This window comes from Hevea brasiliensis, chromosome 2, assembly GCF_030052815.1.
Source record: "Hevea brasiliensis isolate MT/VB/25A 57/8 chromosome 2, ASM3005281v1, whole genome shotgun sequence".
Classification (NCBI taxonomy): domain Eukaryota; kingdom Viridiplantae; phylum Streptophyta; class Magnoliopsida; order Malpighiales; family Euphorbiaceae; genus Hevea; species Hevea brasiliensis.
Genome location: NC_079494.1, coordinates 17,397,963 through 17,411,825, shown reverse-complemented (window position 1 = coordinate 17,411,825; position 13,863 = coordinate 17,397,963). Strand labels below are relative to the sequence as shown.

The window sequence follows — 13,863 nt, the reverse complement described above, 5'->3', positions numbered from 1 at the left end:
ATTAAAATGAATAGTAGAAAAGTGAAATTTATATTGAAAAATTTACGATAAAAATTATATACAATAATTATTAAAAAATTTTGCATGAACTTTTTTGTTAATTAATGTATAATTTTTAATTATTTGTGTCTTTTAAACTTTATTAATTTTATTTACTTAATTCTATATTTTTATTATGAATGTTGCATACAAGGGTAGACTCACTTAGCCTTTTTTATTTAAATATTACTTTTCTTTTTTATTTAAGAAAATAAATATTCAATTTAAGGTTTTAAAAAATTTACATTTATTTAAATTATTTAAAATTTTACATTTCTCTCAAAATTTAGGAATGATAATTTTATCTAATTAATATTTAAAATTCATTTTAACATCAATCATGAAAATAGATTAAACATTAAGAAAAAAAAAATCTAATTTTTATGGTATAAAAATTTATCTTTTTTATTTTATTCCTATAAAGTCAAAATTTTTAATTACTATTTATTGTAATAATTATAAATTATTATTTTAAAACAAAAATTAATTTAAAAATATATCTACACGCATTTAAACTCTTAATCTCAAATTTAGTTTTTCTATAGCACTTTAACTCTTTAATCCTCAAATCCTAAATTAAATTCTCTAAAAATTAATATCCTAATCAACGACCAAAAAAATTATTATAATGAATGTAGATTAAAATTTATAGACCTTCTTTATCAAGTTCTTCATGATTATTTAAAATTAATAAAATATATGATTAATAAAATATATGATTTATAAAAAAAAAATCATGATTATTGTTTGATAAAAGTATAATTTATAAATTTTTATTAATTATAATAATTATATGGCCATTTGTCCTCCTCCATTTTTAATTATGTGTATATGTCCTAATTGTTTATAACAACTTTTATCATATCTATATAATGTTTTAGTTGATATATTTAAGCCACTTGATTGCATATATCGTTGATAAAGATATGAGAGATTTTTTTTTTTTTCAGATGCCCCTTACGATTCTATAAATTTTATTTTCCTTTAACTAAGCATAGTTTTTTTTTTTTTTAACTTTTTCTTGTCTAAAGTTTAATTTTAGTTCAGCTAAGTTTACATTTTGAAATTGGAATAGAATTGAGAAATATAAAATTTTATTAGTTAAAATTTAGAGTATTATTTGTAAATATAATTAAAACCTATTTAAATTGGAAAATTTTTAACATAAATTCACAATTTTCTTAAGGAAATATGAATTTATTAATTATTTTTTAATAAAATTTTAATTTAGGTTGCCATAAATTAGTTAAGTAGAATTATAAGTAATGTTAGGAATTTTAAATTTATAGAAACTCTAAAATTAATATAAATAGTTAAAAATAATATAACTGTGAATAATATAGAATTTAAAGGTGTTTTTATTCATTTAAAAGTTTATCCCTCATTTGTACATTTATATATATATTATAAATAGATTATAGATAAATAATATTTTATATTAATATAAAATTATCCCTAATATATTTTCAACAAATATGAATTCAAGAAAAAATATGATAAATTATATTTTAATAAAAAATTTAATAATTAATAATCTAAATTAAATGGAATTATATTCATACACAAAATCTTAATAAAAATTTATTGACAATAAAAATTACATTTGGGCTAAATAAAATAATCACATTTGCAAGTAAAGCCATAAATCAATTTATTGGATACAATACCAATTAGTTGAATTTTTTTCCTTTTCTTAATAGAGTTACCTACATTAACTTAAGTTTGTGATAAAATAAATAGAAAAATATTAATTGAGCTAATTTACATAAAATTCTATTTATTTATAAAATCCTAAACCAATTTATATGCTATGAAATTATTGCATTGCAAATCAATTAGAGATGAAAAATATCATTTTATTTAGATTTTAAATTTTATTTCTTTCATGCTAAGAGATTAAATCAACTTAATTTTTAATATAAATTAAGGATTAAGAATATAATATTTAAAATAACGCATTCAAAGATGATAAAAATTATATGTAGTACACATATAAATTTGACTAATTCATTTATAAGTCTATTCTTTTATATGATTAGACTTAATTGAACTCGATATCTCAACGTCCTAAAAGCAACTATAGTATCACTTAGTTAAAGTTTATTAATTCTATATTTAATATGTTTGCAATTATTTATGTACAATATACTTATTTTCTTTCTTGTTAAAATCCCCAAATGATAAAATCTGCTCCATTTTTAACACAAATAAAGGAAAAATAAGGATAAAAGTTGTTGTATCCTCAATAAAGGAAGGGATAAAAGTTGTTGCCATGCAGGAGCTCTGAATCAATCAAGCTATGGAATATTAAACTTGAACATGAAATATAATTTGAAGTGAAGCAAAATTCAAGGCCACTAGCTGTTTGCCACATGTGTGAGTGATGACATTAATTTGATACGATATGTATGTTTATGCTACCCATATAAGATGTCAAAATGTCAAATATTTTCATTATATTATTCATTAAAATTTTAATTAATTGATGGTAGTAAAAAAATTGTAAATATTACATTTTTTCTCTCTCGAATTCAAAATTATATAATATTAAAACTTCATTTATTTTATGAAAAATAACTTGTATATGAAAAATATCTTATAAAAATCCATTTTTCATAAAAATATTTTTTTGTTAATTGATCACAATATTAAATATTTATGTCATATATATGTAAGATTATCAAAATTTAGCAATTGAAAATTTATTTTTTATTCTTTTTTAAAAATAGCTTAATTTTTTATTTATTCTGAAAAATATTTTTTATTGATTTATTTTTTTAAAGCACCTCAAATACTAGAAAATACGAAAAATATTCTCTGTGAAACAAATAGAACCTAAATTAGCTATTAATTAGGAGCACAATTGAAAAGAAAGAAGGAATGACTTGAAAACTCAAAGAAAGAAAACTTATAGAAAAGGGATACCTTTTTTGCTTGTATATATAATATATAATTTCAAAGGTTTGGCTTGCGGGTTTTTATCTAAGATTTGATTAATTAGACCTGGATGGAGTTCAAAATCTCCATTTAATTTGTAAGTAGAGATATAAATAAAGATACGATCTTTTGAGGAAAAAAAAATCAGTTATATATATAGCCATCCAGCCCACTTAATTAGATTTAACATCCTACATTACTAAACAAAAAACATAAAGTCAATGTATGAATCCTTTTACAAGTGTAATTGGGTACAATCTCCAGGTAATTAGTGGTTAGACAGCTAATTAATTAGCAGCAACAATACATTATAATCTGGTAATAATACAAGTTGAACACGCCATAATCAAATCTTGTATTAACTTAATTAAATACCTATCATCTTAATTTCTGTCCACAACTCTGGTCAAATGGCGAAAAAAGAAATTTGGGTAACCTAGCTAGGACCTTCAATTCAGCAGAGCCCAAAAAAAAAAAAAGGATTCTTGATCAACTTATTAACATATATAATCTTGATTAATTAATTTAATTTGCAGTTCTAATTATCAATTAAGTAGGCAGGCCCCCACAATAATTTGATTGGCTTATTAGCAGAATCAGTACTATATACTCAAAATGATGCTTTCAAGCATGAAAAAGGAGCTGAAGAGAAAAAGGGTTCAATCACTGGAAAGGCAAAATACCAGTTAATCTGGCTGGTAGGTCAATTTCATGAAAATGAAATCAAACCAATCGTGTGCTTTCCTGTTTTAATGGAAATTATTAATTTGGATTTTTTTTTTTTTCTGAATTTAATTATTTCTGTACGTGTTCTAGACAGCAAATAACGTAAATAAATTAGCTAGGTTGCTAAACCTAACAACAAATTCTTATTAAATATTGTACTAATTAATTATTTAATTATATAAATCAGGAAATTGCTTTTAAAAAAGTATAATGCTTGTATGTATATTATGAAACAAAAATATAAGTAGAGATTTGACATGATTAAGGTAATTAAGTTTATATATAATTAAATTAAGCATTATTTGCATTCTAAATCTTTGAAGAGACAAATATTAGATTATGCTGTAGCATGACTACCAAGCACACACAACTGCTTGATTATATTTTCTATAAAACCCAATAATTATGGAAATACATATATTGCATAAATTGATTAAAAGATTTGTGGGTTCCTGTTATATCAGCTTATAGGAGACCAGTCACCCGACTTTACGTGCTCAAATCTTTATAATGAGCCAGTTAATTAAGGAGAAAGAGATTGCTTGAAGAACATAACATACTACCAGTACGTAGTTGATGCTTATTTTATTAAGAGTATAACCGATTTTGTCTTGGCATGAAAAGCTCAGAAGAGCAGTCTTTGTTGTTAAGAAGGTAGATGAGATGATATGCAATTTGCAGATATATTATCTCAATAAAATACAAGTTTGCGTATGTGTATTTCCTAATTATGGAAAAATAAAACTTAGGAGTTTATTATTATTTATAAGAAGATTACGTTGTCCGTATATAACCACGAGAACCGCATGTAATCGCTAAGGACCCACCATTATTTGGGAGTTCAGACAATTTTATTTATTTATTTATTTATTTTAATTTGAGTAAATAACTAAAAAAAATTAAAACTTGTTCAGTTTTAATATAATTATTTAATTTTATCAGTTTAATTTTCAAAATTTTATATTAATTTTAATTTTAACAATTAATTTAATTAAATAGTTCAATTAATAATAATAATTTAAATATTTTTCTATATTATAAATATTATTCAATTTTTTGAAGTATTCTCAAATTAATACATATATATATATATATATATATATATATATATATATATATATATATATATATATATATATATATATAAAGTTATAATTAATTTTCTTTTGATTATATTACTCATACTTATTTTATATTTAAATTGTTAAGTATTTTTTTATTTATTAAATTTTAAATTGAAAATAAAATGATGAGAAATATGTGAAATAGAAACACAAGTAAAGAAAGAAATTTTAAAAATTAAAACAATAATACTAGATATATTGTTTAATTATTAAATACTTTTATGTTAATATGAAGTTTGCTAAAATTAATGAAAATATTGAAATTATTAAAAAGATTAATAAAATTAAAAAAATAGTTAAAATTTATAATTAGTGGAAAGATTTGAATTATTTTTGTAAAATTAAATATAATATGGAAGGTTTATGATAAATTAATAAAATTAACAAAATCGACTAAAAAAACTTACAAAAATTTGATTTTTTTTTTTTTATCATCGAATCTTTTAATTTTTATATTCAATGTAATTATTCTAATTAATAAAATGAAAATTTTCTTCCTTATCTCTTCGTGTTTGACTTCATTAAAAAGTGAATTTTTTTTAAATATACTTAATTTAAAAAAATATCACAAATTAAAAATAAACTTAATTTCAATGCATGTAAATTGACCTGATATCTTGATTGTAAGAAAATTATGTATTTTTTTTTTAAATGAAGTTTTGTGAATTTATAATCACGTAGATAATGCTTCTCGTTTCAATTTTTTCTACCTTATTTATTTATTCATAAATAGTTATCATAATAACATAATTAAGGTGGTATATATACAATTGTTATGAAAAAAAAAAAAAAAAAAACCCTCATCATATCAAAAGATACCTGAACCAATGGAGATTAAACTTCAAACTCATCTTATTAATAATAATCATATGATCTTTCAAGTTGTATCATGCCAAGTGGGATTTGATTTACAAAGAAAAAGGAGAAAAAAAATCGAATCTTTTGGACATTTCAATTCTTGAAAATCCAAAATTAGTTCATTAAAAACCATCAACCTAATTAATTAAGCATTAATTGAATATAACAAGTGGGATTATATAAAATGTTGATAGGAATTCTAAGTATCCCTTGATCTCCAATCAACGGTAGAACCAGGAAATATATGAAACCATGGTTTTGTGTTTTGGATTTTGCTCTATACATCATCCTCACTCCACTCCTTCGACTGAGAATCATTCTATGCATCGTATCTGTCAACGTTGTATGGCCTGCTTGCTTGGCCACAGAACCAATTAATTCTTCTTAGCAAAACAAAAATCTCTTGACGTTATCAAGCCAATTAAGAAATCTTACTCTATTATGTTTGAGACTACAGTGCTATTATCAAGTTCTCATCATTTCCACAAGAAACTAACAATCCGGCAACCAAAAAAATTTTAAATATTTTTTATGAATTTATGGTTTAGATATTTAAGAGAAAAAAGGGCATGTTTATTAAATCTTATTATTAATTAAAAAAAGGATTTGTTAGTTTTTTTTAGAAGAGATATATTATTAGTTGATCTTACTACCACTATTATTACTATATTATTTTATGGTAAAATGCATGAAATGTGTAAGATTGCTAATTCAATAAATAATGATAGGTTAGGTTCGTTAAAATATTTGCTAAAATCTAATGTTTGATGACTCTAATTATATAAAAGATGTATTCGACGTTTTACCAAACACTTTCTTATAAGTTATTAATTTCTGTGATTTCTGTATCATTGATATAAAATTTATTTATTTTTTTTATACAATTGATTATGATTAAAAATTTAAGTTTGAGTCCTCATAACCCTTCAAGTTTTATATTTTAGAATGAAGTTTGATAAATTTTTAATTACAATTTATTTATGCCTATAGCAAGCTACAAATTAATCTGGTCAAGCTTGAAGCTAGCTGGCTATCTATATACACGAGTAAAATAATTAAGAAGGAACTGTGAAACGATATTCAAAAGGGCATTGCACAGTCATAATAAAAACAGTATGCATGTGGATATATGGTAATGGATCGATCATTGATGGCTAGATGATTGCTGCAACACCTTCTCTCTCTCTCTCTCAATAATTTTTTTTTGAACTTTATTGCAGAGATGGAACTTCACACGTCTTTTAATGAGAATATGAGGGTGATTTTTGTGGGGTTAAGCTTGGTTCTTTTGTTTTGAAGAAAAGACTCGTGAGGCATATCATATATGTGTCGTCCCTTCTTTTCGTTTTATTTTTTTTTTCTCTTCTTTTTTCCTCATATTTTTTGTTTAATTCTTTCACAATAAGACGTACACGAAATGATATAAATTTTAAAAAAATGCCAATACCAGAAACCCATTTGCCATAGAAGAAGAAGAAAGTACTTGTTCTTCAAACACATATACACGTATACATAGATAGGTCCAAAGGCTAAGCCACTGTCTTCTTTAAAAAGGGCATAAAAACGATATCCCATATGTTATCTTCTCTTCCAACTTGAAAGTAAGCTCAAGGCTGCTTACCTACACCTGTTACTTGGCAATGTACCGTAAGCTATATGGGCCCCTTCCCCTACAATTTCTTTCTACTAGCAAACAAAACACTATCAGACAAAACTTACACAGAGAGAGTGAAGAGTGGTTTTTGAGTATAACCTAAAAGCCCTAAATTAGATATTGTGGGCTGTCAAGTTGTATTAAGAGAAGGTAGATAATTTGAAAACCACTATACTGAAACCACTTAATGTCGGGGTGGTGGGGAGAAACAGCCCGCGGTTTTCTCCCACCACCGCTTACTGCCTTCCTTCGTCTGCTCTTCTTGTGGTTCTCGTGGTTTCGCGTCTTGTCATATAAATATTGTAATCTTCTTATCTTCACATAAAAATTAAATATTGCCATTCTCGTTCTTGTTTAGCTTTTAAATCTCTCTTTCAATATCAATTATCATCTCCACATCTGTCACGACTGGTCTCTAATATGTATAACTTCATATTGACTAACACGTTCATATCTAATTACCATTCATTTTATTGACCGTGTCAAAAATTATATCATAACTAAAATATAATTATATATTAATATAATTTAATTTAATAATACTAGAGTTAGATTTCAAGTTAGAATATTAACTTTTAAATCTCTCTATCAATTGTCATTTTCACATCTGTCAAGACTAATTTCTAACGTATATAATTTCACATTAATAATATTGACCAACACGTCGATATCTAATTAACCATACATCTTATTGACCGTGCCAAAACTTATATAATGAATAACACGTAATTTATTTATCAATAAGTTTTAGTTTAATTGTATTAGAGACATATTTAAAGTTATGGGATTTTATATTTAAATTTCAATATTAAAAATTTAATATTGATTAATTAATTAGTTTTTATATTAGTTATGGTTTAAAATTGATTGTAAGGAACACTTCAATATGAATATTTTAGTTTATACATATGATTGATTCACTGTATATGAGAATAGTTCAATTTCTTTAAAATTTATATATTTAGTCTCCATTTATTTTTTGAAAACAATTTATATATTAACAATATTTTTTAAAAAATATTTTTTGTAAAAATATTTTTTATTATTTAATTATAATATTAAATTAATTGTGCATATTTATATTATATATGTATAATTATTTTTATATTTTAATAATATTTTAAAAAATAAAAAATAATTTTTTCTTTTGAAAAGATAAAATTATTTTTTTTAAAAATAATTTAATTTTTTTAATTAAAAAAATATCTTTCATTAATTTTTTTAAATATTTTAAACATTAAAAAATATTTTTTTAAAAATATTTTTTCTTAACGTGTAAATATGATGATGAGCCAGCGAAGCCACTTCATTAGTTGCAATTTTCAATAATTGAAATTATATAAAAATAATGAACTTTTTAACTAATACAGTTGGGGGAGGCGGCCTTTATTGTTTGTCTTCTAGTGATATGTGCTTCTATTGAAGGGCAAAAAAAAATTCAACCAAATAGATTACGCTGGTAAATTAAATATACTAAGTATAAAAATAAAATAATCCCATTTTTAATATTAATCTTGGTGACAGCAAGGCAGGCCATTCATAAAATTATTTTCATATTCACGTGTGCGTTTCCTTTTCTTGCACGGGGGAAGGGTTCTGCCCTAGGTCTATGGTATATTTGCACAGATTACAGACAAAATCCAGGCCCTATGTAGGAGCAGTCTGCAGATTTTTTTTTTAACTGAAAAAAATATTATTAGCTAGCTGTTGATTAAGCATTATCATTTTAATTATTCATAAAACAAATTAATCATTAATATATATATATATATATATATATATATATATATTTTATATATACTTCTTTTTATATAATCATAACGATTACGTATCTGAAATGGTTCTTGGGTATATTGTACATTAGCATTTTGTCCTTGATCAAACTCAAGTCTTCCGAAATGTTGAAATGATCATCTTCTCTCTATTTCTTAATTTTAATTTTATGTTAATATTTTTTTCCCCTCACGAAGAAGCAATCCCAATTCCCAAGCCCTCTGTTTCTAGAATTGCATTGAAAGAGGAAAAAAAAAAGGGCTCTTTTGAATATAAGCGGCTGCTGTAAGAAAAAAAATGTATCTCATGATTATCTGTCGCTGACTAAAAGTTTAGAAAATTTTTTATTAAAAAAAAAACATTTCTTATATATTTTTAGAGTTTTTTTTTTATTATGAAACCATTTTAAATCCATGATAATCTGAGTACAGTAAGAATTTTTCATATTTTTGAATAAATTAAATGATCATAAAAAGGCACTTCTTTTATTTTTCATCATGGGTGCTTTTGTCTTCTTCTAAACTTCCTCTCCCCTCTTCACCTTCCTAAAGTTCTGGTTTAATTTCCAGCTAAAACATGGTGGTCATCAACATTATAGGTGAGTAGAGTGAACCCCACACGTGTTCATAATTATTTTTTCTTTTTTTATTTTATTTAATTTATTTTGAAATTATCTTTTCTGCCATTTTCATGTTAATATGCACATTGTAGCCATAGCATGTGGCTCAGAATCTTTCTTAGGATTAGAGTTTTTATAAATGACAATGATGCCACAGGAAAGAAAATATTCATATGTCTTGTAAATCAGTATGCAATTATCATATATCTATGGTATATCTATATGTTTACATATAAGCTAAATTATATTTTTTTTCCTTGTTTAAGCTTTAAAACATCTAGGAAATTATTATTTTCTGCACTTAAATAGCAAATGTAATTTATAATAGAGACTATATATGGTGGGGAAACAATAAGAATAACATTATTCCTTTTGCCCCTAATGCTCCGAGGACCACTATAGATGTTGATAGCACATATGGTTGGCAATTCTAGCATTACTAAAAAGTGATTATCACGTTACAATGTTGGAGCAGGGATATTTGTTCTTCAAAATTGGAATATTAAGCCAATCGCAAAACTATTAATTATCTTACTAATTAGTTAATTAACATATAGGAAGAAAATGATAACTTCGTGTAAATATGTCCAATAATCAACAGGGTGATGAAGATATACCTATCTTTAATGGTATGTTGCTTCAAATATTGTTGGTTTTGATTTAGTGATCTCACAGTTTTGGCCTTTAAAAAAAGACTTTGAGGAAGATAGAGTGTGTTCTTAGCCCTATAAAATATAAATATTCTCAATTCATAATCAATGCCAAAGCTGAGGAATCAACATTGAGGAATCAACATGTGTCTGCCTTCATTTTAATGCACCACACCACGAAAAGAAGATGATAAGTACAAACCATTAGGATTAAATTAAGTAAACAGGAATGGTGAGAACCAATAATTGTGAATTCCCATAAAATCCAGGGGCATGAAACGATTGAATGGAGAGGGTTGATAGTACTGTATGGGGTACAAATTAAAGGCAGTGTGAGGGACAGTGGCAGTGGATGTCGACCGGATACTGCCAAAATAGCCGTTGAAAAGGCGGGTCTGGTATCTACCATATGCTTGCCTTCGCTAACGCCATATACATCAGCCAAAATCTGTCCTTTTAAGCAATAGCATATTTGCACTACCATATTTAAGAATTTTTTGTTGGGTAATATGTATTTTAACCCCTAAAAATCACCCTATGCATAGGTATCTATATACAAATATATATATATATATATAGAGAGAGAGAGAGAGAGGGGGAAGGCATTGTAAAATTAACCGGTGGGCTGATGATTAATGATCATCAACAGGAAACGTGGGACAAATTTTTGACAAAGTCCTCCTAGTGAAGCAATAAGAAAAAAATGGGAACAAACAAAGAGAAGAGGCCCACCACCAACTCATTGTAATTTGTGAGCTAAGCCAAAACAAAATTCTAATGATATATATAAGGAATATGGGACCCAACCCAGAAATATTTTCAGTGAAAAAAAAAGAAAGGCCTAGCTAATTTAGCTTTGCGTTTGTGTTTGTGTTTTATCATTTCTGTTCATATGGAAATAATATTACAATGCTTAACCATACAAAGAACCTGTCAGGGTCGTCTGTGATGCCAACTTCATCCTTTTCGGTTCGGACAGATGTGGAGGGTCAAAGTTTTCAGGGAAATAGAAATTTTATATTCAGTTTGTTTGATTGCAGAGATTTCGGTGAAAAAGACATGAGAAAATAAAAAGAGAGAGAAGAAAAGGAAAAGAAAATGAAGCAGATTCCATTTCAATCTTAGGCTCTAAAATGCTAATAAATACAACATAATACATACCATAATCCATATTTATATATTCAAGTAGAAACCCTTTTACGTGTGTACCTATATATTTCCAACTTTGTGCAGCTTCTAATTATCAAGGTATTATCGTTTCCCAAGAGAAAAAGTGAGGGTTAGAAAAAGTGAGAAAAATGGAGCTTAATCAACAGGGCTTCTTGGAGGAGCTGCTAGCTTTCAGAAGAGACACTTGGGAAACTATGCCAAGTTTTCCTTCAGAAATGAGTGAGCTTTTCTCTAGTGGGTTAAACTTTGATTGCTTTGATGATAATCTTGCAGCCACACTCCCTCCCAATACTTTCCATGAAGAATTCTCTTCTCCTCTTGATCAAGAATTCAACAATTACTACTTTAATGAAGTTTCCTGCCCATTTGGCGATGAATTCTCGACTCCTTCATTCACAGATGAGTTCTCAGCTCCACAGTTTACTGATTCTTCGTATAACACTCTTGACACGCTGCCGTTTCCTGTTCAAGAAGATACTCCAATTTCTACCACAATGGAGGATGACCAGGACCTGGGTCTGCTTCCGAATCATGTCCACAGTTTGGATATGCAGGATACTTGCAAAGTTGAGCGAATTCAGTCTCCAGAAATACCAGTGTTCAATATTGGTTCTTGCCCAGAAAGAAAGATGAGAGGTAAGAAGTTGGAGGGGCAGCCATCAAAGAACCTAATGGCGGAGAGAAGAAGAAGAAAGAGGTTAAATGATCGGCTTTCGATGCTAAGATCAATTGTTCCTAAGATAAGCAAGGTAAGAAAACCGATTCAATTAACGATTGTGTTAAAAAAAAAAAAAAAAAAAAAAGAAAGTTCATCTCTGTCCGGAGGCTATTTGCTAAAGTTAATGAAAAATTTTTTTTTCCTGCAGATGGACAGAACATCAATACTGGGAGACACAATAGATTACGTGAAGGAGCTACTGGACAGAATCCAAAGCTTGCAACAAGAGATTGAAGTGGGTTCAGATCAGTTGAACATGATGGGCATTTTGAAGGATACAAAAGCAAGTGAATTCATAGTGAGAAATTCACCAAAAGTATGCATCCTGCACTCATTTAAACTACCAAGCTGAACTTAATTACCATGTTCCTGATTAGAATTCCTTTCTATGTTCAAATTGCAGTTTGACGTAGAAAGAGTAAATGAAGCTACTCGGATTGAGATTTGCTGCGCAGCGAAGCCAGGCCTTTTGCTATCAACAGTAAATACTTTAGAAGCATTAGGCCTTGAGATTCAACAGTGCGTTATTAGCTGCTTCAATGACTTTGCAATGCAAGCTTCTTGTTCAGAGGTAAAAATTCAAATCATTACTTGTTATAGCTTTAGCTTCCCTTTTTTTTTTTTTTTTTCTTTTTTTGATGCCTCGTTGACCACCTTTCACTTTTTATCCAATTCTCCTTTATAAATGTCTGATTCTGATTTCTTTCTTGTAACGATGATAGGAATTGGAGCAGAGAAGATTGATAAGTTCTGATGACATAAAGCAGGCATTATTTAGAAGTGCAGGATATGGAGGAAGATGCCTGTAGAAATAATAAAAAGTGTAGAAGGGTGGAAGAACTGGGGAAGGAATTTTAATAGTTTTCCAAATCTCTGTTTCAAGTGAGGTTGTAGTGACTTCAATTTTTCAAATAAGTTACTTCTACTCATCAGAGCTTTTGTATTATCTCCTCCAATTGGAGGACAACATATTATTTCAAGTTCTTTAATGTGATGGCAATATTTTTGGAATTCTCTGAGACAGAGTTCATGACATGTCCAAGTTAGCTTTTGAGGCTTATCTAAGTAATGCTTTAGCTTCTTTGTGCACACCTTATATCTAGAATCAACCAAATTCTATCTTGTGGTTGTTGAATTTCCTTGCAGCTACTGTGGAATCACATATCATTCTGAATTTTGCTAAGAATGTACAGGAAAATGACTGCAGCCCTTGAATCTTACATGAACAAATTAAGCATTTATTCATAAGTTGGAATTGGAATATGCCTTACAAAGTAAAGAGATATAAAATAATTACCCTTTTTTTTCTGTGCTGTTAAATATACTGGTAAGTTTTTTTTTCCTTGGTTAGAATATAGCCGACCCCAACTAGTTTGAGAATAAGACTTGGTTGTTTTTATAGTATCTGATGCTACCATGACAATTTTTTTCTTTTGCTCTTGCAAAGATAATATAGAAGAGACCCATGCACATGCACACAGGCAATGAGACTTACAAGACGTGTCAATCAAACACAATTCAGATCTTATAATGATAGAACAGTTATCAGTTTCATGTTTTATCAAGTACATGTTATAGTTGTGGATTAGACAGGT

At 26.8% G+C, this 13,863-nt stretch overlaps 1 protein-coding gene across 1 annotated transcript; it reads left to right on the top strand.

Annotated features, from left to right (window-relative positions):
- The first annotated feature begins 11,314 nt into the window (after window positions 1-11,314).
- Window positions 11,315-13,279, top strand: LOC110653919 (transcription factor bHLH93). The gene is made up of 4 exons (XM_021809733.2): window positions 11,315-12,299; window positions 12,417-12,584; window positions 12,672-12,839; window positions 12,991-13,279. The coding sequence occupies exons 1-4, from the start codon at window positions 11,679-11,681 to the stop codon at window positions 13,075-13,077; spliced, it is 1,044 nt and encodes a 347-aa protein (XP_021665425.2). The 5' UTR covers window positions 11,315-11,678; the 3' UTR covers window positions 13,078-13,279.
- Window positions 13,280-13,863: the final 584 nt, after the last annotated feature.